Source organism: Ilyonectria robusta (assembly GCF_021365365.1).
Source record: "Ilyonectria robusta strain PMI_751 chromosome Unknown BGZ61scaffold_8, whole genome shotgun sequence".
In the NCBI taxonomy this organism is placed as follows: Eukaryota; Fungi; Ascomycota; class Sordariomycetes; order Hypocreales; family Nectriaceae; genus Ilyonectria; species Ilyonectria robusta.
Window position 1 is genome coordinate 348,838 of NW_025764442.1, and position 25,277 is coordinate 374,114.

General features: G+C 57.2%; 9 protein-coding genes across 9 annotated transcripts; 5 read left to right on the forward strand and 4 right to left on the reverse strand.

Moving 5' to 3' along the window:
- Positions 1-369: 369 nt before the first annotated feature.
- Positions 370-1,692, reverse strand: BGZ61DRAFT_350457 (uncharacterized protein; the record flags this gene model as incomplete). The annotated part of the gene is made up of 3 exons (XM_046240233.1): positions 370-607; positions 663-742; positions 790-1,692. The coding sequence occupies 3 exons, from the start codon at positions 1,690-1,692 to the stop codon at positions 370-372; spliced, it is 1,221 nt and encodes a 406-aa protein (XP_046105174.1).
- A 2,717-nt stretch (positions 1,693-4,409) lies between these two features.
- On the forward strand, positions 4,410-5,995 carry BGZ61DRAFT_531490 (pyruvate dehydrogenase kinase; the record flags this gene model as incomplete). Its single annotated transcript, XM_046253710.1, has 4 exons — positions 4,410-4,524; positions 4,603-4,751; positions 4,879-5,870; positions 5,932-5,995. The coding sequence occupies 4 exons, from the start codon at positions 4,410-4,412 to the stop codon at positions 5,993-5,995; spliced, it is 1,320 nt and encodes a 439-aa protein (XP_046105175.1).
- Positions 5,996-6,892: 897 nt separating this feature from the next.
- Positions 6,893-8,873, reverse strand: BGZ61DRAFT_218984 (Stc1 domain-containing protein). Its single transcript, XM_046238078.1, has 6 exons — positions 8,579-8,873; positions 8,501-8,527; positions 8,219-8,450; positions 8,010-8,171; positions 7,367-7,963; positions 6,893-7,315 (listed from the first exon to the last, which is right to left on the reverse strand). The coding sequence occupies exons 1-6, from the start codon at positions 8,611-8,613 to the stop codon at positions 7,187-7,189; spliced, it is 1,182 nt and encodes a 393-aa protein (XP_046105176.1). The 5' UTR covers positions 8,614-8,873; the 3' UTR covers positions 6,893-7,186.
- A 3,298-nt stretch (positions 8,874-12,171) lies between these two features.
- BGZ61DRAFT_219016 (uncharacterized protein) lies at positions 12,172-13,080 on the reverse strand. The gene has a single exon (XM_046238079.1). The coding sequence runs from the start codon at positions 12,970-12,972 to the stop codon at positions 12,517-12,519; it is 456 nt and encodes a 151-aa protein (XP_046105177.1). The 5' UTR covers positions 12,973-13,080; the 3' UTR covers positions 12,172-12,516.
- Positions 13,081-13,524: 444 nt separating this feature from the next.
- BGZ61DRAFT_449654 (uncharacterized protein) lies at positions 13,525-13,764 on the reverse strand. Its single transcript, XM_046245640.1, has one exon. The coding sequence runs from the start codon at positions 13,746-13,748 to the stop codon at positions 13,563-13,565; it is 186 nt and encodes a 61-aa protein (XP_046105178.1). The 5' UTR covers positions 13,749-13,764; the 3' UTR covers positions 13,525-13,562.
- A 4,095-nt stretch (positions 13,765-17,859) lies between these two features.
- BGZ61DRAFT_349967 (kinase-like domain-containing protein) lies at positions 17,860-20,264 on the forward strand (the record flags this gene model as incomplete). The annotated part of the gene is made up of 2 exons (XM_046240188.1): positions 17,860-18,024; positions 18,081-20,264. 2 exons carry the CDS (start codon positions 17,860-17,862, stop codon positions 20,262-20,264), a joined length of 2,349 nt encoding a protein of 782 aa, XP_046105179.1.
- Positions 20,265-20,480: 216 nt separating this feature from the next.
- BGZ61DRAFT_219030 (uncharacterized protein) lies at positions 20,481-21,212 on the forward strand. Its single transcript, XM_046238080.1, has one exon. It carries the CDS (start codon positions 20,697-20,699, stop codon positions 21,081-21,083), a length of 387 nt encoding a protein of 128 aa, XP_046105180.1. The 5' UTR covers positions 20,481-20,696; the 3' UTR covers positions 21,084-21,212.
- Positions 21,098-21,600, forward strand: BGZ61DRAFT_449663 (uncharacterized protein). The gene has a single exon (XM_046245641.1). The coding sequence runs from the start codon at positions 21,342-21,344 to the stop codon at positions 21,594-21,596; it is 255 nt and encodes an 84-aa protein (XP_046105181.1). The 5' UTR covers positions 21,098-21,341; the 3' UTR covers positions 21,597-21,600.
- A 1,157-nt stretch (positions 21,601-22,757) lies between these two features.
- Positions 22,758-24,953, forward strand: BGZ61DRAFT_493234 (uncharacterized protein; the record flags this gene model as incomplete). Its single annotated transcript, XM_046250626.1, has 5 exons — positions 22,758-22,960; positions 23,084-23,683; positions 23,731-23,982; positions 24,036-24,564; positions 24,612-24,953. 5 exons carry the CDS (start codon positions 22,758-22,760, stop codon positions 24,951-24,953), a joined length of 1,926 nt encoding a protein of 641 aa, XP_046105182.1.
- Positions 24,954-25,277: the final 324 nt, after the last annotated feature.

A 25,277-nucleotide genomic window follows, 5' to 3' on the forward strand; every position in this document is an offset into this window, starting at 1 on the left:
CAAAGTGACTGGAATGAAAAAGAGATATCCATAAAACAAGTCTCCGCCTGGATCATATAACATCCATTAGCGCGAGACAATTGCCGATCCTGGTGATACTCCGGTGCCATGCAATATGTGGAACGATGGGAACGCTTTGCTCGTCATGGGGTATTTTGGTGTGTGCTGCGAAACGAATGCGCAGAGATGTGTTGGGGGTAGGCGTAGAAAATGCGACAGGCAAAGCGTGATGGGCGTCGTAGTGAGAGGCCCGAGGTCGTAAGAGGCGTGATGAGTACAGGGTGTCGTCAAACTCATGAGGTATGTTTCGCGTGCGTGTCTATGTCATCCTACCCCATACTCTCCGCCAGATGAGGTGGTGTGTGTGATTCATCTGGACGGGGAACCAGGGTATGGAGAGCCGGGATAGGTTGAGCCGACACTGGAGATGGTGGGAAAGCTGGAGCGGCTGGCGCGTTTGCGCTTGAGAACCTGGTAGTCTTGCTTGAACGAGGAGATGCACCGTTGGAGCTCCTTGTCAGGGTGGGGTGGCATCTGGATCTCAACGGCCTTGAGGCAGATGCGGAGATGTTGGAGCTCATCGTCGTTTTCGTGAAGCTCTTGCTCGCTGATTGGCTGGTTAGAGAGGGCACGCATGGGCGGTGAAAGAAGGGAAAACTCACAGATGAGAGATGCGACTCTGAAGGAAGAGGATGCGTTGGGCAGCACGCTCAGCACGCTCGACAAGCAGAGAATGGATGTGCTGGGACAGGTTAGCTTGGGTACGTCAGGATGCAAGGATGTACTCACATCAGACTCCTCCTGACGAGCCTGCAGGTTGGCGACGAGCTGAGAAAGTTCCTCATTGAGCTTCATAGCCTCGGCGATGACCTTCTTGGCCTGGACAGCCGACATGCCCTTCTTGACTGGCGGCTCCGGCTCCAGCTCCGGCTCCGGGACGCGATCCCTCCGGATGGACGCCGATAGGTCCGAGAAGCGGGTGCGGAAAACGGACGACCCCGGAGAGCTGAAGATGGACTCGCCGGGACTGACCATGTCAAGGCTCATAGGGCGCTGCGGAGTAGTGAGTGGTGAGGGCGTGGATGGTGATGAGAAGGGTTTTGGCTTCCTCATGACTGCTCCCTCGAGGTGATCCATTTGAGCGGTGAGGATGTCGACGCCGTCGTCATCCACGTTGTCCTCGTCGCCGGTGGTGAGCTCATGGGCGAGCTGGCTCAATCTCCTGGCAAGCGCATCGCGGTTACGGCGGGCAGGACGAGATATCCGGCGCGCAATGGGTGAGGCATCGCTAGGCCCGCGGCTGTGGCTGTGAAAAGATGATGAGGCCCTTGAGACTTCCCTCCTGAGCGGGCTCATGCGACCAGTAGAGAAGCCCAGGCTAGAGGCGACGCTGGGACTGGAGAGCAGCGAAGGCGTCCGCAGTCCCGGGGCGTCGGGTTCCTGGACAGCCTCGTTGTCGTCGTGGTAGGCATGGCGATAGTCGTTCTGGTAGTCGCTCTGGTAGCTGAAGTAGCTGGGGGCTGGGGTGGTGGCGGGCGAGTTGGTGATGGGCCTCTTGGGGCGGTCAGGAGTCGACAGAATGCTGACTCGGACGCCGACAGCCAGGTCGTCGTCGTCGTTGGCAGCTGCGGCAGCGGCAGCGGCAGCTGCGAACGCCGCAGCGTGATCCTCGTCGATAGCATCCAGATCCATGGCGCACTGCAGGCTGCAGAACTGCAGAAGCAGAAGGGTTTTCCCTGGTTCAGGTACAAAGCTGGGCTGACACGGGACTGGACTGACAGCTCAGAGCTCACAGAGCCTCAAAGCCCAAAAAGCGGATGGATCAGGATTAGGTGTCGCTAGCCGCCAGCGCAGAGGGCGGGAAAAAGCCGTGGCCGGTCCCTAATTAGCCCAAGACCCAGCGAGAAGAAGACCCAGCAATAGGAAGAAGACCCAGCCAAATTCCAGCCCCTTTGAGCCCAAAGCTCCAGGCGCGCGCCAGCGCCAGCGAGGGCGACCTTGGCCTGAGCTTCCTGGGCCAACGAACAACAAACAATGGGGCGGGAAAGGGGGCTCCTCCTCCCTAGAAAAGAAACAGGAGAAGGGAGAAGGAAAAGAAAAGAATCAGCCAGCGGAATCGCAGCAAGTCCAGTGACCAACCAGGGGCCGGACAGAGTGCGCCGCAGTGGTTCCTCCAGACGCGCCGCTGTCGTGTGTCAGTCGTCGACTTGTCGATGGGATCGTTCCCGAAGCCCTCCGATGGGCCGAGTATTTTGCTTCACGGATGGATGGAGAGGCGCCCGACGTGGGATGACAAAGGAGCGGTAGGCGGTCGGCATGTGACCGAGCCGGGTGTGATTGGGCCGCGGCGAGGAAATGCGGGGGCAGCCAGCGACCTGCAAAAAAAGCTGGGACACATCCTTACTCCGTATACAACAGAAAGCAGAAGGCTGGGGCTGTTCCCAACCACTGGCCCTCCTCCATCGTCGCCCGAACTCCGTACGAAAATGCAAAGTCCTGCATCCTCCATGTGCGTAACGCATGAAAAGCATGCACGGCGCTGAAGAATCGACAAGGGCCCAAGGTGGAAGTTCCCCGAGCTTGCAACCTGCGCGTTCCCGGAAGCCATTAGCTTAGCCGCTGTTATCAAGGCACTTACCGAGTAGCTGACTGACACTTCCCCGGAGCCATGCCAACACAATATGAATTCCCGGGCCGGGAATGTTCTCTTCTATGCTAAGGGCTCTAAGAGTCAAGTCTAATTTAATTATAGCCGACTGCTTCCCCGGGTCTTTTCTTCAACCGCTTCAGACCTACCTACCAACGATGTGCTAAACAGCCGTGGATAGCACAACGGGAGCCCGCCGTCTCCCCCAGGTTTCCCATCAGGAGAGGCAATTTGCGGAGAAGATGAACAAGAGGGGTGCCCCGATCGATCCCACGAACCCACGAACCTGATGATACATTTCCGAGAGTCATCGGAAACCAACAACCATCAAGCAGCCTTCAGCCCGTGGCGCCATTCCCAGATTTTCCCCCGCGTCCATCCTTGCCTCTCGGAACCCTTGCTGGCCTTTGCCCCCCCATGCCGGCAACCAGTCGGACAGGTCTGCCCGCCCCGGCTGCTTTACGACTGTCTGCCTCGTACCTCACGTGTTCCATGCCCCCCGTTGGCATTTTTGCTGGTTCGCCGAGTGTCAAACGAAATGCGCAACGGACGTTGTCGGTTGCAGGTGTTGTGTTGATGGGCTGACCGGACGTATCCCCGAGGTGAGAGGTGACGCATCGGTAACCCAAGTTTGGTTGTCTGCTGGGTGTCGACTGGGTGTCTACTGGGCGTGCTGTTCCAATGGCTTTAGTGAGTGACACCGGCAGCGCATTCTGGAGACATTGGAGGCGACCGAGATATGAAAATGGGGGACGCGACCACTGAAGAATCCACTACAACCCACTGCAGCCCACTGCAATCCACTGTATTCCGCAGCCCCGACAGCCCCGAGCTCCCCGTTGGCGTGCCCCCATCATGTGGCCTCCAAAAATTGAATGGCGGCGCCAATCCAGTGGCCCAGATTACCGTACAGAATGACCCCAGATAACTAGCTCCCCAAGTACCATAGCCATGTACCCCTCTAACAGATGGAGAATGCCTCCCACGCACCCCCCCTCCCCCCTCCCCCAAAATGACGTTTCCCTGAACCCCCCCCAGTCACTCTCTCGCTCACCTTGGGGATGACGAGACCATGGTTCTCGACCTTTGGTTTGTTCCTGGTGCGTGCGTGTGTCCCTCGTCTCGTGCGTGCGCCGGCGTCCATCTCCGGCACATCCCATCCCCCATCCATCCCCCCCCCAGCGGCTTCAGAGGGGCCACTAGCTCAGCAGCTTCATTGATCAACCGAACTCTCCCGCACCTGACCGGACCGTCTCTGCTTCCATCGCTGGCTCTGACTCTCTGACTCTTCCTCCTGTAATCCACCTCACGCGACACCCTCAACCTCAATCTTTTTTCTTCTTCTTGCTGTCCCCCATCCCATTGACGACGTTGCTGTGCTTGTTGCGCCACTGACGAATCGACTCGCTGCCAATCAATCCATGCACCCGGGCTGCCTCGGCTTCTTCCACGCCGCCCACCATCCCGCGGGGCCGCCATCTTGGTCGATCCTCACCACCACCACCACCACCACCAAAACAAAACCGATTGACTCATCTTCCTCCCCACTGCCAGCTCTAATCCACGCGCGCGCACTCCCTTCCGCTGCCTCGCTCTCCGGCTCGTCATCAATGTCGCCGTCGTGAGCCGATTGCTCCCTGCATCTTCCCCGGGCCCTCTCCGCAGCCGCCTTCCGGCGCTCTCTCCTCCCTCCGTCCGAGCCTTCGTCCGACCGAGTCCGAGTCCCGAATCCCTTCGCCTCCCAGGCTCCCACCTGCCCGCCATGTCGTGGAAAGCCTCGGAGCGGTTGATGAACACCATCCGCCACTATGCAAAGTTCCCGGCGACCGGCGTCAGCCTGCGCCAGATGGTCCAGTTTGGCGAGAAGCCCTCGGTCGGTATGTTGTCGCCTCCAGAGAGGCTCAGCCCGAGCCTGCGCCTGCTGGGCCACTTCGGCCGCTGACCCGTTCCCTCAGGCACCCTGTTCCGCGCTTCGCAGTTCCTCGCCGAGGAGCTCCCTATCCGTCTAGCACACCGAGTCCAGGAGCTTGACGAGCTTCCCGACGGCCTCAATGAGATGCCCTCGGTCATCAAAGTCAAGGATTGGTACGCCCAGTCATTTGAGGTATGTCCATGTGATGCGCCGCCCGTGAATAGCTTCGCCTTGCCTCCTCCCGACTTGGACTCTTCCCATCTCTCCTCTCCCTGCCCATTCCACTACATTTCCCACTCGATGTTGACCTCGCCCGCAGGAAATCACCCAGCTCCCCCGGCCAAACCTCGCCCAGGATGTGCGCACCCGCCTCATGAAGCCCGGCAAGGCCTTCGGTCGCCAGGCCGTCCGCCTCCCCGCCGCAACGCCCAATCCCTCAATCGACGAGGGCGACTCCTCCGGCTGGGGCGGGCTTCAGTCCAATTGCAACGGCAACGGCCGTGGCAAGGCCGTGACGCGCCGCTACTTCGCCGTCGTCGACGACTCCAGCGACTGGCCCGCCGACCTCCACTTCTACAACCAGCGCTTCGCCCAGACGCTTCACCAGATCAAACGGCGCCATGACGGCGTCGTCACCACCATGGCCCAGGGTATCCTGGAGTACAAGCGCCGCCGCCAGCGCATGCAAATCGACAGCACCATCCAATCCTTCCTCGACCGTTTCTACATGTCCCGCATCGGCATCCGCATGCTCATTGGCCAGCATATCGCCCTCACCGACCAAAGTCACCACCGCGACCCCGCCTACGTCGGAATCATCTGCACAAAGACAAACGTCCAGGATCTCGCCCAGGAGGCCATTGAGAACGCCCGCTTCGTCTGCGAGGACCACTACGGCCTGTTCGAGGCCCCCAAGATCCAGCTCGTCTGCAACCCCAACCTCAACTTTATGTACGTCCCCGGCCACCTGTCGCACATGCTCTTCGAGACCCTCAAGAACTCGCTGCGCGCCGTCGTCGAGACCCACGGCATGGACAAGCAGGCCTTCCCCGTCACAAAGGTCATTGTTGCCGAGGGCAAGGAGGATATTACCATCAAGATCTCCGACGAGGGTGGCGGTATCCCCCGCAGCGCCATCCCCCTCGTCTGGACCTACATGTACACCACCGTCGACCGAACCCCGAGCCTGGACCCCGACTTCGATAAGAGCGACTTCAAAGCCCCCATGGCCGGCTTCGGTTACGGATTACCCATATCTCGCCTCTACGCGCGCTACTTTGGCGGTGACCTGAAGCTCATCAGCATGGAAGGGTAAGATTGGCCACTGGGGACCTACGTCATTGACTGCACTCGCTAACTCTCTTCCTCCCAGATACGGAACCGACGTCTACCTCCACCTCAACCGCCTCTCGTCCTCCTCGGAGCCTCTCCAATAGCAATTACACACCGCCAGCGCATCGTCCCTCCCCTTAGTCCTACGCAAGCGCCTCAAGGATTTCCGTGAGGTCTCCGAACGGAAACAGGTGGGCGATGCCGAGGCGGTGGTGAACGCACCTCCGCGAAGCAGTTTTAGCAGTACCGATCAGGAAGTCTAATACCAAGGGTTTCGGCGGCAGAGAGAAATTAAAGAGAATAAGCAACAAGTTGGGTCATATACGTTGGGAGGATTTACAAGTCACACTCCAGCATTCGAAGAGATGAGGAGGATTATACGCGCCAGGCAGAGACGCATAGCCCCTGGCGCATCCAGGATGACGAAACAGCCATGGGCAACGAGCCACACGGGCAGTGTACGAAACCAGCAGAGCGCAAAACCATGCGCCTGCATATTTTACGAGGAGGGATACAGATTTTACACGCAAGTCCCCGCGAGAGGGAACAGTTGAGTGTGGTGATGGTGGATACTTTGCTCGGCCCGTGTATGATGGATGGATGGAAAGGACTTCCTGTAAAGGGAAAATCGACGAATTTAGGCAGTTGGGTATGGGGCACCGGGCATGGGAGGGAGGCGGCTCTATTGTCAACAAACATGCATGCATGTAAATGGAAAAGGTCCACTACGGGAGTCGGGTTCATGGGTAGGAAATATCACTGTGTCTTCGTTTTCTTTGGATACACCTACCGTTCCGAGCAATCATTCGAGTGCGCCATGTGAAACGGCCCGACAGCACGTCTTGAAACATGACACAGGAGGAACATGGAAGGCAACTCGCAACTAGTTTGCTCAATTCGCTGGCTAAGATAATACTGGCTGTACTACCTAAAGCTAGGTATCTTGACCAATTCCAGATGAACAAACTGGCCAACTTCACCCCAATTTTCAACCGTTCCAATTAGCAAAACTCTCTTCCGTGCTCGACCGAACCGAGAGGCTTCAGACAACCTCGAGATCCTCGATATTCGTCATGATCAAACCCTATGGGGGAAATGCTCTCTGCGGTGTGCGGCGTAATGAGTAGCGGGTCAAACACATCCTCAAATCGAAAAGTGAAAGGAAAAGCCGGGCCACATGTCGTGATTCCGCTGGGTGACTGTGGCACAACAGTCGCGAGTAGGATCCACGAGACTTGTCCATGAACGTACACGCAAACCGAAGAACAATGGCCGGGCATCTACCATCGACGGACTCAGTAGTCCGAGTCGTCAGAATCGCAGTAGTTCATTCTGCGCTGTCGATCGATTTCAGGGTCGATGTGTCGTGTCTTCGTATGTGTGAGGATAGGCTGCTTCTTCAACTGGGCCTGGGGGATTCTGCTCTGAATCAAATTGTTAGTCTTTCATTCGGGCCGATACAGAGTCAGACTTACCTCGCTGGCTTTCGGCCATCGACCGCTGCTTTGGGGTTGGGGTTCCCCAAGAGGGGGAAAATCCCAATCGCCAATAATGTTTGGGTCATCTTGAACGTTTGCCTTGACACTAGACTTCTGCGAAGTAGCGCTAGACATGGTTGAGATGGTCGGGTCTTTGATGGCTTGATAGGGCTTTCCAGTAGGGCCCCATGCATTGAAGGGTATGGCCCGAGACTTTGCTCGTTCTTCCTTGTCCTTGCGGACAGTGGTCGCCGTCGAGACGCTTCGTGCCGAACTGGTCTGAGGAACTGAGCCTCTCAAATGGGGTGGCAGCGTCGAAGATCCTCGCGATTCTCTGGTCGCCTCGGAAGCGCCTGACGTTGATTTTGGACCCGACTCACTGGCTTTCGATAGCCCTGCAAGATGTGGCGGCAGGACACTGACACTGGACGTGTAGATCGACTCCCCGGAGACGCTGGCAGTGTCGGCTATGTACCGTTCTTTGGCAGAACGTTGATCCAAGATGTGGGACAATGTCGCGCTGCCAACATTATCTGAATTGCCAAACAGATCCAGGTCGTTCAGGCCAAGCGACGACAAGTCGGAAATCGGGGCCTGACTTGGGTGAGAAAATGCAAGGAACCCATGAGTGGAATCTTACCTTTGGTAGGCCATCGTCTTCGAAGAAGTCGACGTTGGACTCGAAGTCGTTTTGCCAAACACCAACGTTCTCTTCCTCGACTGAGATGTGACCCGTCTCCAAAGGGGCCGGTGTGACTTCTGGTTCCTGAGTCTCAGTCCAGGCCACACAGCGCATACAAGCCTGTGTCAAGTCAGCAGCGTGCAAGACCTGCCTATCGACGCACTCACATATTCGTCAAGCTTCAGGGAGTTCTTGCTGAACTGATCTTTGGGCTTGATCAGTCCACAGACCTCGCATCGGATTTCGCAACGTGACTTGGACGTGTGTTCGCGGCATGTCATCCCCGAGTGGGCAGCATCAACGTCGCGTCTGTTTTCGATGTTTCGTTGGATCAACTTTTGCTGGTTTCCCGAGAAGGCATCGATTGGCTTCCATTCTCCCCCAACCTTACATCGGAAACTTGGAAGTGTCAGCAAGGCGGGCAGCCGAGAGTAGGTAGTTGAGCTTACCGAGTCGGGACCGCAGCGGCGGTTCTCCTAGAGAGTTGTGGTGAGGATCGCTCGTGTCGAGTGGTGGATGTGACTTACGGTCGAATGACCCCCTTGTTCTGGTTTGGTGCCATGTTGTCGACTGGAAGGCGAAGAGAACAGGGGAATACCAAACAAGAGAGAAAGCGACCTTAGAGGCTCAGGACGGAGGACTGCAATACCAATACCTGGCAAGACCTTGCCGAAGAAAAGAAATGATGAAAAGGGGACGGCAGAAGTTTGGTTGCTCTGTCGAAGGTCCGTTCGATACGGGATTCGAGTCGCACAGATGAGTGGGCAGCCCAAACTGAAACGCTTCTTCGTTAACGGGAGGTGGAAGATATGAGAGAGAAGTTATTGGGTGAGGGAAGGAGGGAAGGAGGGAAGGAGGGAAGGAGGGAAGGAAGGAAGGGGGCGTGGAGGCCTCAGGGTTCACGCTCCAGCCAAGGAAGGAGGGCAAAGGTTATCACCAGAAATGATGTATCAGCTTGAGAACACCAATGGCTTTTCTTGTACCACACCAAGTTGACTTGCAAGAGCAGCCACTCGATACTAGGCAAGGGTGCAATCGTGATGGAAGAAGGTGAAGTGAAACGGGGGCGAAGACTGTGAAGCCTCACGGTTGATATAGGACAAGCACTTCACAGTGATTCATTGCTGGGCCTGCAAGATGCCTATTGAAGTGCCGTGTTTGCCTAGAGCCGGTCTTCCCTGTTCCCTGCTCCGGTTTCCTGCATTTCTTAAACGCACTTGTTGTGGTTGTGGCGTTTGGGCTTGTATTGAAGCAATCACCAGTCACGAGGAAATGGTTGGTGGCCGTCGTCTCAACCGTCCCGTAAACGCTAATTGCATCCGAATGCCATACTATTTGGACCAGTAATAGCAATGGAACTAAATAGAGTAATTGAAGCCCGCATGTTTGTATCACCACCACAAATATCCAACCAGTTTTGAGCAAGTGTTTGTTCCACGACATGCCCAGCCGATCGACCACACCTCCAACACCCTAGAGGCGATTGAACAACGACCCCATCCTAGCACAACACACCCAAAGCCAAAGAGGCGTTTAATACTGGATCTAACTGAGTTTGGCGTTTTCTGGCTTTGGAAAAAATTATGTTCCTTCAACCTTGACCCTCTCGATCTATAGCTCCCAGTGATCGGTTAGGCCGACTATCCCAGCACACACCCCCTACAAACTCCTCCCGCATGAACGAACTCCACAACGCGAACAAATATCGTCGCCCATCGATGATGATCAAAATATTTAGGCACCCAGCCCCGTTGACCGGGCATCAGTCCCATCCATCGACATGAAGCTCCGCAATCCCTGCACTCACCGCCACCTACCCTATACCGCCAGCCAACCCCCCCTGGGTTCACCGCCCCCAACACAAAGGATGACCGCACGACCGACGGCTTAGCTTGCTGCAGAACCCCAGACGGCCAACTGGCATGCTTCTCGGCCACTCAGGGAAACCCCTCAGAGCAGGGTGAAGCATCACTGCGTGGACTCCCGTGGGCTCTGGCGGCGGGCTCCAGCCAACGACACGAGGCGCCGGTTCCTGGGGGTTGGGTTTGCTGGACGCTGGGAGGACCGAGCAATGCAGAGAGGCCTGGGTGTGAGTCGGTCTGACAGCTCGATGCTGCAGCGATCCGGCAGCCCCGCGGAACCCATTGGTGTTTCTGCCATGTCCGCACATGAAGGCTTCTGCGAGTGACTCGCTCGCTAGACTTGTGAATGCGAGCGGTTTTCACCTCAAGCAGTTGGTCACGCCACGGCCATGCAGACTGCCAAATCTGCACCAACGGGTCGGCCTGGGCCACGGAAGAGGCCTTCAACTATTCGTTCCCGTCTTCGTGCTCGGACAGGAAACACACGAGCGGCTTGCACCGGCCGGATCTTGGCGGGAACGGCTTCTGCACTCCGTACGGCGGGCTCTAGAGAAACCTACCTACGTTCGTCCACCGTACCGACCAGAAACATGCAGACGCGGATCCAGCCATGTACAATAACCCATGGCCTAGGCCTGGAGATCCACCCGTAGGCAAGACGAGTTCAGTCTCTCGCCCGGCTGTCTATAGGTCACCACTAATGTGGTTGGTGAATCTGGGGTACACAGCTTCAGACATGCAGCACCTGCCGGCGACGGGACGATTGCCATGGGGAGATTCAGTCGGCTGTCAAGGATGCGGCCAGGCGGCCCCTGCGAAAACCCTGATTTTCGATGCTAGCTTTTGTGAGAGAATGAGACAGAGCTGCCAAAATCCTGCTTCGAGACAGGCCGATCGTGTAGAGAGCCCTCCCTAGGGTTGGGCGTCATCACCACCATCTACCCACTCAGCCCACCCTGGAGCTCTAATAAGCATCCGATTCTCACAGCCTCTCCTGAAGTGGCACTTGCCGACTCTTTAGCTGTGCTCCGTTTGGCCCACGGCTGTTTCAACATGGATCGACGACAGCTTCCCGGATCGTCTCGGACAGCAACAAGAGATCAACGACGTCCCGTGGGACTGCTGCTGACAGGTGACCGACTTGGGCGAGGATCGACAGGCGATGGCGAGATATGTTGACGTGGATGCCACAAATGGACAGATGTTGCCACATTCGTACAACCTACGCTAGCTCACAGCTGCACGGGTGTCTTGTCCAGTCCAGCTTGCCCAGCTTGCCTAACCAACTCCGAAGCGAGCGGGAACGATGAAGCTCGTCCCGGAGGGGCGACATAGCGACGCGGTCACGGCCTGGGCTGAAGCCCATCCAAGCCAAGGCGGCTGTCCTTGTCGCTATCCAAGCCTGCAACGGCGCGGCGCCATAGTCCAGCCCCAATAGTGAGACCTTCCCCCCTGATGCGGTGATCACTCGCCTGGCGTAATAAACACGAATGGTTCCTTTGCAAAAGCACGTGGTGGCCTTGCGCTGGTGCCGTCCGTGACCATCAACCATCGATTCCCGGACGGAGCCAGCGGGCGCTAGAGAGTCTTTCCTGCAGTGCCTACCTACCTACCTAGGTCTCGAAGCTCCCGGTCGGCGACGGACGGCGAGTGGGGCTTGCGGCGCGTCCCATCGGGAAGAGCCCTGGGCTTTCTTCTTCTCCACAGCCCACACAAGCTGTCAGTGAAGCGGTGCAGTTTTACACAAGCAGGCCCGAGGCTGGGAAAACAGTGAGCAGGGCCTTGTTGACGGGCGGGCACGGGTGGCGGGCAGCCCGAAGGTTGGGAACGTGCGGCATTGCTAAGGGGGTCGCCACACGAGCACCAAGACTACTACGTAGTACGACCACGAGGGGCGGACCCGACTGAGCCATTTCGACATGTTGAACAGACTTTTCTTCTGTTGACAGCGCAGGGGACGGCTGAGGAAAAGAAAAACTTGCAGGCCTGGACACGCACTCGCGTAGGTAGGCGAACGTTGAGATGTGACGAGAATTAGAGGAAAGCAGGGCACAGTTGGTTGCGAGCTGCGCTGAAGCTACTGCACACCACAGGCACACTCACACACTTTTGCATACTCAGGCACATATCCAGGCACACGCAGCCTGCAAGGGCGGCGTGAGACCCCCAATTCTCCGGCCCACGAGCTGGCAAGGGAGGCTGAGAAGAAGTAAAGATAAACACAGCAAAACAGCGGCCTTCATCCCGCTCTCAATTCGCTCTGGCCCCTCTGACCCCTCCAAGGAATCACCTCTCGCACGTTTCCCAACGTGTATCCCGCATTGTTGTCCCGCAGAGGGGTCTTACATACCATCCAATACCCCCCTCAGCCACCATCGCCATCGGCCGGCTGAGAGATGAACGGGCCTCACCGAGGATCTTATGCGTATCTGTGCGCATAAAAAACAAATGTCGCGCAGGGAGCTCCTAGGTATGATCCGGGGATGGCGACGACGCCCCCGCCAACGGGTGACATGAGAGCCGAAAGGGCGCTCGCTTCGAGCACGAGACATTGAGATTTGACGAGGGCCGGGAAGCCATTCGCATTAATGCCAGGCCCCTCTTTAGGTCCGTTTGGCCTTCAAGTCCCCGCCTGCTCTCAACCTGCTGCTATTTCTGATCTGACAGTTCCTGGGTCCAAGGACCACGGCCACATGCAATCCATCTCGCGCACCCAGGACAGACTCCATAGCGGCGGTTCCTGGTGGGTTACCGCGTTTCAAGACGGGAGCCTGGCCTGCGACCCGGCCGGCGACAAGCGGCGCAACATGGGAATTGGAGGGGAGGCATCCAATGCGTCCCCGGCCAGAGTCGCAAAGCAGAGAGAGACAGAGGGGACTAGAGAGGGGGGGACCACAGAGCTGCAGCATGGCATGAGGGAACCCAACGGCAGAGAGGGATCGACGGCTAGGGCATCCATTGTGTTGGGGGAATGATTGATCTTGGCCAGGATTGCAGTTCTTCTCGAAGACTGTTCCTGGCCGTCTCACAGCATGACCTTCCGCCTCTGGGAATATCATCGAAGCTATCCGGTCTCTGTCAACCTGGTCCACCAGGGCAATCTCCGTGCCCCGGAGCCTTGTTTCCTTTGTATTGGGACCAATTCCCGGCACTATTGAAGCCCAGGATCAGAGTACGAAGTAGTATCGATGTTGTGCTCGTAAGAAGTCACTTGTATCTTTACAGACGGGGTGCAGAGCGGGAGGAAGGCACGGGCGGGTCCAGGGTTATTTCGAGATGCCTGTCGCCGCCCGGGTACCTGCCACCTTGTGGACGGTACCAATGCAGGCACGCATTCTAGGCGCATGGAAAAGTAGCGCAGTTCTTGTACACGGTCCCAGGCACTCGCGGCTGGTGGTTGGCTCCTGGAGCACCCCAGGCGACGGCCCCACACTCCGGAGGTTGGCTCAGGGCCGATGCCTTTACTGAGGTTGGCGTCGTCTCGAAAAGCACACAACGATTCCGCGGTTCAGGTTCCGGAGGGATGAGATGTGATGGGGAGATGGGGAGATGGGGATGGAAAATTTGAATAAAGCAACCCGGAACGATGTCCTCAAACAATTCCAGTGTCGAGCCCATGCAAGCACTTGAGCGCGTTGTTGGGATTGGGTCAGGGACTGTGGCGGAAGACACGCGAGTCTCGTCTTGGAACCCCGGGCACTGGGCACACCTGAGATGGAGGCGATACAGTGCGGTGCAGACGTCGCTGGAGCACTGGAGTAGGATTCCGTCCCGAGGTGAAGGTCTTGGGCATTGATCCGAAGCGGCGGAGACCCGCGGTTTGGTTCCTGGGCATTCCGGTTGGCCGGTTGGGTGGCCATGGATGGAGCTTGGAGCGTCACTGTGGAATGCGACGAACGGGCTCAGCGATGGAGACAAGACGTTGCGTCTCAGAGAAGGTCACTGACGATCTCTGCGCCCCGTCAAAACTCTGTCATCGTGCTGCTGTGTCCGGAGTTATGCCCTGGATGCCGCGCTGGATGCCGTGTGGGCATTGGAGGGGGGGAGACGGACGACTGGGCCAGCTCTCGCGGCGCACTGCCAGGGCCCGTACACGTGTGTGACAGGGGACACTGCGTTTCGGATATGCTGCCACCAATGCACCCCAAACCGAAAGCCTGATTGATTGATTATGCCATGGATGGATTGGTTTCTGCGCCTTGGTCCAGTTTCCAGCGCCTCCCGAGCTCCCGCACAGCTCCCGCACTGTAAAAGCGACAACCGGTATTTCCTTAGACTCGCGCTCAGCTGGCCGTCATTGAACAGCAAAGGCGTTGCCGCCCCTCTCCGAGAAACCAAGAGAGAGAGCCATTCTCATCGCATCCCCCCTCTCTCCCATCTGTCATCGCATCCCCCTTTTCCTCCCCAGGTCCCTGGACCTCTCCACCGTTACATGGCACGGCCAGGGCGAGAGGGCCGTTTCGAGGCTAAATGGCAGTTTGATTACCAGCCCTGGCGCCCGGCCGCTGTATGACGGGCTCTGGGAGGGCTCCAGAAGTGCACGCACCAACCTAGACCCAGCGGGCCAACAAGGAGGAGCCCCCCAAAAAGAAAGCTGTGGGAATGGGATAACTTAGAGGACGAAGGGTTGGTGGGGGGCGGTCCCGGGAGCCAATTCATGCGACCCGAGACGCCGAAGAAGGGCCCCGCGACTCTCTCCTGCCCCCAGTGGCCCGGCCCTGAAGAGGCAAAGGCAAGGCTGCTGCTCCAGTGCCGTTTGGGTCGCGCTGATGGCCAGAAACGAGCGCGGCCGTCCCAGGACCATCATCAGACGCCAGGCGCTCTTGGGGTTGGCCCCGTCTGACAACCCGCTTGGCATCGTTGCTGGATTGGCAGACAGGCACGCTACGCGCGAATGGGAGACGTGATGACGGGCTCGCTGGACGGGGCTGTCGCGTCGCAGGTTTCCCGGCAGCCTTCTCTGGGTAGCTTTTTTGCGCGTGTGAGAGTTGCGGCGCGTGAAAAGCGTGTAATAAGCAAGCCCTCGTACGAAAGTGCATCCCCAACGTCCTCGAGCGTCATGGCTGGTGGCGCCGTGTACCGGCCGACGCGGACGCAACGGGACAAGCCCACTCCAAGGAATCCGATGGAGGAGCACAATCACACCCCGGGATTGATAGATTGGCCTTCCCACTCTCATCTCTTTCATAATCTCAGCGCCGGCCCCCAAAGCCCTGTCCCCCGGGCCGCTGCGGCGACGCCTTCACTGTCTGCTAAATTGCCTTCAGGACCAGGCGCGCCGCGGGCTGGCGGGCTGGCGGGGGGGCTGGACGGCTGGTCACCAGCCCAAATTGTACCTAATTGTACAATTCGCATGGGGGCCCGGCCTGAAAGAAGAAGAAACGAAAGGGAACAAAAGAGCAGGCCGGTTCTGGTCTGGCGCCGCCCCGGGAACTGGGCCCGCTAGCGAGATTGGCTCCTCTGGCGACCCCAAGGACTCAAATCTCTCTCTCTCTCTCATCTTACCCCGTGATTCTTCGTCCACAGGTCGTTCGTCCCGTCACCCGCTGTGTAACAGGCACGACTGGCGGGGCCAAGGCACTGTGACGGATGCTCTACCACGATATGATGCTCTATGATGCAACCGTTTTGCGGCTTGCCGGGGTGAGAATGGCCTGGGGAGTTTTAGATGCCGCCATCATCACATTCACTCGCCCATTCATCCATTCACTCTCATTCATGCTAGCGACGGCCCCGAGCTTGGTCGACCTGTGGGAAACCCTGATTGCCAGCCCGGCACGCAACCAGCACCAACACCAGTCCGAGCCCCGAAGCCAAAGCCCAAGCCCAACAGGAGACCAGCCAGCCAGCCCCCGTGATCCATCCCAATCCCATGTCATCCCATGCCAATCCAGAATCCGTCCCATACCAACGCGTCCGCGTCGTCCTCATGGGCCATAGGAAGCTGGTGCGGACCATCCATCTTGTGCTCTCGCACTGGTCCTCTGACCCCTCTAACTGGCCCTTCTGACCCCCTCCCCCCCTCCTCTCTCTCATGTCTTGATTCTCAAGTGTAGGTACCGCTGGGCGACACTACTGCGTGGTACAGTGCCCAAGTACACTGAACGACGTCTCCATTCCCTCCTGTCTTGGTCCCGGGGCCCGATTCCCTGTCTCCATCTGCGACACTGGGCCCTCCGCGCATCCATCGTTGGGAATTCCCCCACGTACGTGACCATCGCTCCCGAACAGATCTGACCCTCTCCGCCGCCTTGGTACGGACTTCTCTCTCCCTTGCGTACGGCACGCGCCTTGTGGCTGGATGTAGCACGTCACTGTCCTACATAACCCATCGCAGCCCGTGGGAAGGGAAAGACAGCATTTTCCCCTGTGCTTGAGTCAAGAAGTCTGTTTGAACGCCAGGGTCTTTGTTCTTCGGTGCTTGACTGGGTGATAGTGACCGCTGTCAGAACCTACGCCGCTGGTTGGTGCTGCTGGTTGGCATCGGCAAAGGGTACTGTGCGCGCTACACACCCAGTACCGTGCTGGATCACTCACTGGATGCTCATGGGCTTCGACCATTTCCACTGGACCCCCTGTAACCCAGCTAGCGACAACTGGAAGAGTGGATACGCCCGCCCATGCCTTTTGGCTCTTAGGGCCGTCTTGACCCTGGGCCTCCACCTCGCCAGGCTGGCACCCATGGGCCATGACAGGACGGGTCGGGTACGTACCGGCCAGAGTCAGGCTCGGGTCCCAGGGCTGTACATCATGCAAAGTACAGCAGTACGAGTGCTACCTCCGCTCCAAGCCACCTTCGCACGGAGGCGCAGGTTCCTCCAGGATTCAGGATACGTATTTCCAGAGCGTTCACAAGTCTCGCACTTTCGCGGATTGCTTCTTCGCCTGAACTGTCGCGTTGCTCGCTGCACTCCACTGCGCCATCGCCGTCCACGCCCCTCGTCCCTGGGCAGAATCCCACCCCTGTCTCACTTCGACTGGACGGTACAGTACGCTCGCTGTGCACCACTCGTAGGTACCTCTGCTGCGCTGCGCTGCATCTTTGGCTCTGTCTGCGCGCCGCTGCACCCACCTCCAGCGCTCTCTCGCTGCGTCTTGGGGGGGTCCTCCACCTCACTCACCTCACCTCATCCATCCATCCTTCTTCCGCCTCGTCCTCTTCCGCTCTTCTCCTCTTCTCCTCTTGCTCCCCCTCTCACCAGCGTAAACTCTCATCCCATCCTCGCTCCCGTCGCCGCCGGCAGTTGGCTCCCAGCCCTGAGCATTTCATCTCTCAGTCAGCTCGGATTCCGCCTCCAAAGCGTCCCCAGTCCCCCATAGCCAAGTCCCATTCCCACGAGCCAGGGCCCATCGAAGCACTAGTGGCCTGAGGATCCCTCCCCGATCGGCAGGTTCAAGCCACTCCCCCCTGGACCTGGGCAAGAGCTTTCCCTCTCCTTTTCGTTAATATCGACTCTATCCACTCTGCAATCACCCTCACTTCAGTCACTCCTTTTGCCTTTCCCCGTCCTTGTAGCGAACACCCCCCTCTGTTGTACTCGGTCTCGATCCTCTCTTCTACTCTCGTTCTCATTCTTCACATCATTCATCCATTCTCTCGCCCTCGCCCGGACTCAGTCTCACTCTTCAACGACACGCCACCAATTCGCTTGCACCACCATCGTAAAGTTCGGCCCAACTTCCGCTCCACGATTCGCATGCACGCACACCCACTTCCGCAATTCGCCCGCATATCGTTCACAGCAACCTCAACAATCTGAATGCACCGATAAACCGCCTCTCAGCTCTTTGACAGAGCTCGTTTTGGTCCTGATCAGGTACTTTCCATTGCCGGTCGATGTCTGGACCCCAAGGCCAATCCTAACGCCAGCGGCCAGGATCTCTACTCTCACGAGTCTCACCCACACTTTCGACCCGGAGTAGTTCTTGATCACAGCTCAGTCACCATGACTATCGCCAGCGACCTCACCCACCGAGGGGCCTCCGGCACCGCCCTCACCCTCGAGGACCGATTTGAAGTGTTGAAGGAGATTGGCGACGGTAGCTTTGGCAGCGTCGTTCTTGGTAGAGTTAGGACGGCGGGTGCCAATGTTGCCCGCCGAGGCACTGTGGTAAGTCTCGACGCCCTGAAGTCTGTCCCCCGACAGCGTCCGTAACCAGTTTCTAGGTGGCCATCAAGACGATGAAGAAGACCTTCGAGTCATTTCAACCATGTCTCGAGCTCCGCGAGGTTGTCTTCCTCCGCACTCTCCCGAACCACCCTCACCTAGTTCCCGCACTCGACATCTTCCTGGACCCGTACAGCAAGAAGCTGCATATTGCCATGGAGTACATGGAGGGTAACCTCTACCAGCTAATGAAGGCCCGCGACCACAAGTGCCTCGACAACGCGAGCGTCAAGAGCATCCTCTTCCAGATCATGCAAGGCCTGGAGCACATTCACTCTCACCACTTCTTCCACCGCGACATCAAGCCCGAGAACATTTTGGTGTCAACATCCTCCCACAGTGAATCCAACAACTCTTTCCGACGGTACTCGGCTCTCGTCACTCCTCCTTCAACGCCTCCCACCTATACCGTCAAGATTGCCGACTTTGGTCTCGCTCGGGAGACTCACTCCAAGCTGCCGTACACCACCTACGTATCAACTAGATGGTACCGAGCCCCAGAAGTGCTGCTACGAGCCGGAGAGTACTCCGCCCCCGTCGATATTTGGGCTGTCGGCGCCATGGCTGTCGAGATTGCCACGCTGAAGCCCCTGTTCCCCGGCGGAAACGAGGTGGATCAGGTTTGGAGGGTGTGTGAAATTATGGGAAGCCCTGGAAACTGGTACAACAAGTCCGGTGCCCGCGTCGGCGGTGGAGAATGGCGCGAAGGTACCAGGCTGGCTGGAAAGCTCGGCTTCTCGTTCCCCAAGATGGCTCCTCATTCCATGGATACTATCTTGCAATCCCCTCAGTGGCCTGCGTCCCTGAGCCAGTTCGTGACCTGGTGTTTGATGTGGGACCCTAAGACTCGACCGACTTCCTCCCAGGCTCTCGCTCACGAATACTTCTTGGATGCTGTCGATCCCATGAGACCCAAGTCTTCCGCCTCGAGAATGCTCGGCCGAAAGCAGTCTGATCTCAACCGCAGCACCAAGGACTCCGCCGCGACCACCCCGACATCTTCCTCCAAGCAGTCATGGTTCCGAAAGTCACTCATCAACCGTACTGACAGCACCGAAAACGCCATCGCCCAGGTTCCGGCCAAGGAGGCCACCTCTCCTCGACCCGCACAAGCGCATGCGGTTACCACAGAACTCCAGGCCCAGGCCTCTGTCAAGCATCGCGCCAGTGCCGGGAAAAGGACTACCTGGACAAATGGTCCCTCAAATGTGGCGCCCATGGCTATCCTACCAACGATCAGGCCCATCTCACCGATGTCCGATGCTGTAACTGCCCGCGCCAACAACGGTTACAACGACTCTTACGCTAACGGACATGGCCAGGGGAAGTCCAAGAAACTTGGCCGACAGTTGTCTGTCGCATCAAGCACAAACAACTACACGGAAATGCACCGTCAGCAAGCCGAACGTGCCCTCAATGGAAATTCCGGACTGGCATCGCCCCCTAGCGGCCAGAAGGAGAGCTTCTTTTCCCACCTTCGGAAGCGTGCACGGCGATTCTCCGGACGACACCAGACGCCCGTCTCTCCATCATACGACGACATCGAGGCCCAGGCTGGATGCGGCCCTTGGGCAAGCAACCGGTCCTCCATGGTTATTGACCAGCAGCAGCAGCCGGTTCCCGCCCCCAAATCTGAAGTTTATGAGTCGCTGGACAAGGCTCTCCGAGACGTTCAGAACAACCTGGACGCCCGGCCTCCCGTACCACCCGCCCATAACCTGTCTCCCACCAGCAATCTCAAGCGACATCACTCCCTTCCTCACCAACAGGCGCGATCAGTTGATAACCTCATCGTTGCTGCGCGCACTGGACCCATCTCAAGCCGCACGCGCCGAGCCCATGCTACCCACGGCGTTCACCAGTACGAGGCCCCTGATGAGGAGGATGAGCTCCTTGACGAGGCCATGTCCTCGCCCAGACGCCCCGTGAAGCGGGAGGTGACCAAGCCTCTGCGGCAATCGGCCAGCAACCTGGGCCTCCAAAACCCATATCCCACACCCTCGCCCTCAGCTAGCGGCAACCAGGTTCTCTTTGGAGAAGGCCAGGAGGCTGTGACGCCCAGGCCACTCGATTTGAGCAAGAAGGCGGAGGGTCAATACAAGTGGCCCACACCTCCGTACGAGGAGAGTGAGTGGGCAGCGTCGGCATCCGCCAGCATCTGGGCTGCCAGCAACCGATTTTAAATGTGTACGCATTCGGGAGACAACCCGGTATGATTACGTCCAGTGGAGTGGGAAAAGTTCTTGATGTATCGCCTCGCATGGTCACGGTGTTCGGTGTTGGTCTAAGATACACAACCCCCCTTTATCTTGGTTGTGTGGGCGGTCCGTTTTGATTTGGCATCCGGCCTGGCTATTCAACATGTTTCTTCGGCTTCGATTCAGCAACCTTCGACATTTCACCAAAATACCCGGCTATATCAGTGCCGCTTACTGCTCATTATTATCACCACTTCGTTATCTTTCCTTTTTTTTCGTTTCAGACGCCTCGAGTATCAAATACCCCCTATAGACCGAGACTGGCAAGCTCAGCCGCCATCTGTTTGACGCAAATACTGCATCACACTGAACCAATTTCTTTCCTTTGTCTTACTATATAAGAGGGCGAATTGGAGTATGTGGTGCCTTGGTTGGACATGGAACAACCATGTTCTGTTTTCTGTTTTACTTCATTCTTTTCCTTTGGCGATCACAGAAAAGCGACAAACAGGACACGACCTTCGTGGAGAAGTGGAGGGTGTGTCTCTTGTTTGCTTATCGAAGACTGTTGTAAAAAAGGCCAGCGAGCATAGTTGCGTTACTATTCCCATTCTTATTTGTTTTTTTCTTGCATTGTTGGGAGAGTTACCGCCTATTAGAAGGGAGGTTTTCAAAGGCCAGGATGCCGGACTGAATAGTTTGCAATATAACGGTCGACGACTACGGTACATAATATTTCGGATATTGCTTGGGGTCAATGGCGGGATCGGGCCTGTACCTAGGGCGACTGTGGTGAAGAATTGATAATGGATTGAGGTTGGAAAGTAATTCACCCCTCTAAATATTACTACACTGTGAACCCATTGAACCCAACTGTTCCTTGTCTCGGTTACTAGCAGGTGACGCCTTCATGTTAATATTTGCTGGCTGACAAAGGCTTTGATTGATGCCCTCTTACTCGGGCTGGGGCGATGATGTGTGGAGCTGGTGAAGAGGGAGTACGTGTCTCGCCGACGAAGTTATTGCGGATGGACAGGGTCTGGATCAAGGGAGTGAAATGCAATGCAGAAAGTCGGCTCATGCTGGGAAACTCTAGGCTGCTGGAGTTGGTTGTGGTGGAGTGGAGAGGTCAATGCTGAGGGGGCTGGGTTAGGCCGGCCCTACTTTGGAGACGGGGGTAAACAAGAGGAGGTGGCTGAGAAGCAAGCAGCTGTGGATGAAACTCGAGGGAGATGGCGGAGGAAGGATTCGGATGCAGATGCAAGATGCAAGATAACAAAATGTTGGATGCCTGGAGGAGCACAAACATGTAAGTAAGGGAGGCTTTGGAGAGCGTCGACCTGGGCGATGACGTCGGACTGGGGGCGGGCCGAGGGCTGGGTGCAGTGGTTCAGTGGTGGCCAAGTGGTGGTCCAACGGCGGTGGTGAGTTGGTCTAGTGGTCCAGTGGTGGTGCGGTGGTGGTCTGGTGGATCTGCGTAAGCATACGTTCAGCTAGTAAGTAAATGGAGCCCCAGGCACCGATTAAACAAGGTAAAAGGGGAATATACTATGAATAGGTTAGTTAGTCGAGGTTGCTATAGGCTTCGGATCAGCCTAAAGCCAGCCAAGGAGCCAAGGCAGATCATAAGGCGCAAGGCGCAAGGCGGGCGGAGTGTCTGTGTATGTTGGTACCTAGAAGGTATGTGGTATTAGGTGGTAACTTGGGTGGTAGGCAGGCGTCACGTGGGGAGTTAGGGGAGTGGTGATGTCCTTTTGGCGGGCGCATCGACATGGGGAGGCTTAGGCAGCACTTGTCGCACTCGTCCACTTGCCTTGGTCCCGCTCCGGGCTAAGCTGAGCTGAGCTGAAGCCACGACAACGAAAACACCGGCTGCAACGACGGCCGGAGCAGAGGCTTGGACGCTACATCCTCATATTCGAGTCTTCTGCTGTGTCAAGCCGTTATTTTCCAAAGAACCGGGTGCGACGACGGGGTGACGATTGCGATTGACAATTGACGATTGGACGAGGGGTTGTCGCTTGTCATCATCCAGCATCCATCAACCAACTCAGCGCCGGATGGAGTGCGGGCATGTGCTTGACTCAGTGAGACGCCGTGGACCTTTTGATTGATTCGCCTCTTCTCTCCCTCCTCTTTGCCCACTCTTCGCCCCGAGACTATTGCCTCAACTCCACGAGGATAACCCCCGAGCCCGTCCGGGTCCACCACTGCATCGTCCCGCGCGCCATCCATCCCGCCATCCAACCACGCGCCGCCAGCGCCGTGATTTCCATTTCGCGGGGGAGGGGTAGAGTTCCGAAGGCCATGGTAACAGCCCATGCGGCGGGACAGCAAAGGCGTCAAGAAACAACACACACGACGACCACGACAATCACGACGACAACCACAACCGCCACGACAGACAGCGCACTCGTGCAGGGGCCAGCACACACACCACCGCAAAAAGCGCATTTGCCATTAATCTGAGTCGTGACCATGAATCTCAACAACCTCAACCTGCCCATCCGCACCAGCATCAGCAGCCGCCGCAACCAGGAGAGCCGCAACTACTTCACCAGCTACACGCCCCCGAGCTCCACCGAGGCCATCAATGGGCCGGTCCGCGAGCCCACGAGGGAGCAGCCGCCCCTGAGCGATCGCTTGATTGTGGGCGTTGATTTCGGCACCACGTTTTCAGGGTGAGTTTCCCACCTTCGGCCGCTGTCCGACTCCCGCGCGCCGTGTGACCGTGACGGCATCTCGCATCCCGCATCGAGTTGATGAGGGCTTTCACCATCCAGCACGTGCTAACTCGCCTGCAGCGTCGCGGCTGTCTACACCTCTACGCCTGACGATATTGAAATCATCAAGACCTGGCCTGGCGGCAATGGCATCACCTCGGACAAGGTCCCCACAGAGATTGCTTATGACTTCCCCGCCAACTCGCCCCCGGGCACCGAGCCCACGGCCAAATGGGGTTTCCAGTTCAAGCCCGAGGAGTCGCGCCTGCGCTGCATCAAGCTCTTCCTAGATCGCTCTCAGAAGCTGCCCTTTTACGTGAGTCCGCTGGACACGGCAGCCCAGCTCAAGCGCTTTAACAAGAATGTTGTCGATGCCGTGAGCGACTATTTGACGCAGATTTATATACACACCATGGACACGCTAACCCGTCGGTACGGCGAGTCGTTCATGGCGTCCACCAAGGTCGAGTTCGTTCTGACGTGCCCGGCCGTGTGGAGCGATGCAGCCAAGAATACTACGCTCCAGGCTGCGGAGCGCGCTGGTATGGGAAGCAGGTCCGAGATCCAGATGATCAGCGAGCCCGAAGCAGCTGCGGTATACACACTCAAAGCCATACAGCCGAACCACCTCAACGTGGGTGATAACTTTATTGTCTGTGACGCCGGAGGCGGCACCGTCGAGTGAGTTCCCTAGACTGCCAACTGCAACCATACACTAACCGGCGCAGTCTCATCGCTTACCAGATCATGTCTCTTAAGCCTCTACGGGTAGAGGAATCTGCTGTAGGAACTGGAGGGTTGTGTGGGAGCGCATTCTTAAACTACCGCTTCGAGGAGCATGTCAGGAACCGCCTTGGACAGAGCCGGTTCGACGAGATGAAATTGAAGAAGGGAAAAACTTGGCAGATGGGTCTCCGCTACTTCGAAGAGTTCGTCAAGCGGAACTTCAACGAGGATGAGCATCAGGAGGTTAATGTCCCGTATGTCACATCTACCCATGACGCTTTGGCTTTGACTTTACTGACACTCGCAGATTCCCTGGACTACCGGATGACGAAGACGCTGGTCTCGACTCAGGCTTCCTAGTCATGACAGCAGACCAGATCAAAGACATCTTTGAGCCTGTGGTGAAGGAAGTTTGTGACCTTGTCCAGGGCCAGGTTTCAAGTCTGCGTGCCAAGGGCGGCATCGTCTCGGGCATCGTCTTGGTTGGAGGATTCGGCCAGAGCAACTACCTGTACCGCCGCCTCAAGTCTCACTTTACCAGCGCAGCCCCTCCCCCTTACAGTGAGCGACCGACCCATGCGACCGCCAACGCTACGCAAGAGACGGGCTCCATCGAGGTCATGCAGCCGGTTTACGCATGGACTGCGGTGGTGCGAGGTGCGGTGCTCCGAGGGTTGGAGGGTAACATGGTCATCTCACGCAAGTCGAGAATGCACTACGGAACGTCGTACGCCACCGTTTATGACGAAGAGAAACATTCGGTCAGCGAGAGATACTGGTCCCCGCTATGGGAGCGATGGATGGTCTCGGATCGTATGCAATGGCACATTGCCAAGGTATGTTCTGCCTCAGAGGGGATTTTGCACACTCTAACTCGCTGCAGGGTGAGGCCTTGTCGCCCCTGGCTCCGATTGCCTTCCACTATACTCGTAACTTCCGCCCCGGCCAATCCCTGATTGTGACGGATGATCTTATCGCCAGCGATGCCGACGAGCCTCCTGTAGCCTACACCCGTGACCTCATCCACGTGTGCACCCTGACCACCGACCTTAACGCCGTGCCAAGGAGTCTCTTTACGCGCCTGACGACGACAAGAGGTGTCGAGTTTGACAACCTCGACTTTACGCTAGAAATGCGCATGGAATCAGCAGGGCTCACCTTCGAGCTGAAGGTGGACGGTGTGAGATATGGAAGAGTCGAGGCGGAGTTCCATTCTGCCACATAGAATAGCTTGTAGCGGGGTATTTACATCGGATTTGATGGTAGTCTTGGATAAACGGCTGAGAGCCATCTCGAGCGAAAATTACACAATTGTTTTGACCTGAATGGTGGATGTGTTTGTGATGCAAGGATGTGCCTGTTGCGGCATTGCCAAAGAGGACTGATATGTTGTTGGAACATGGGTAATACATAACTTTTCCACTATCACTGAACAACAGATATGGCGCTTGACTGAGTGGTGACAGGTTGTTGCCAGTACTGCCACCCGATCTGAATCAGCGAGGTCGATCAAGATTTCGGTTTGTGGTTTTCAGGGTTGGTTCCTGAG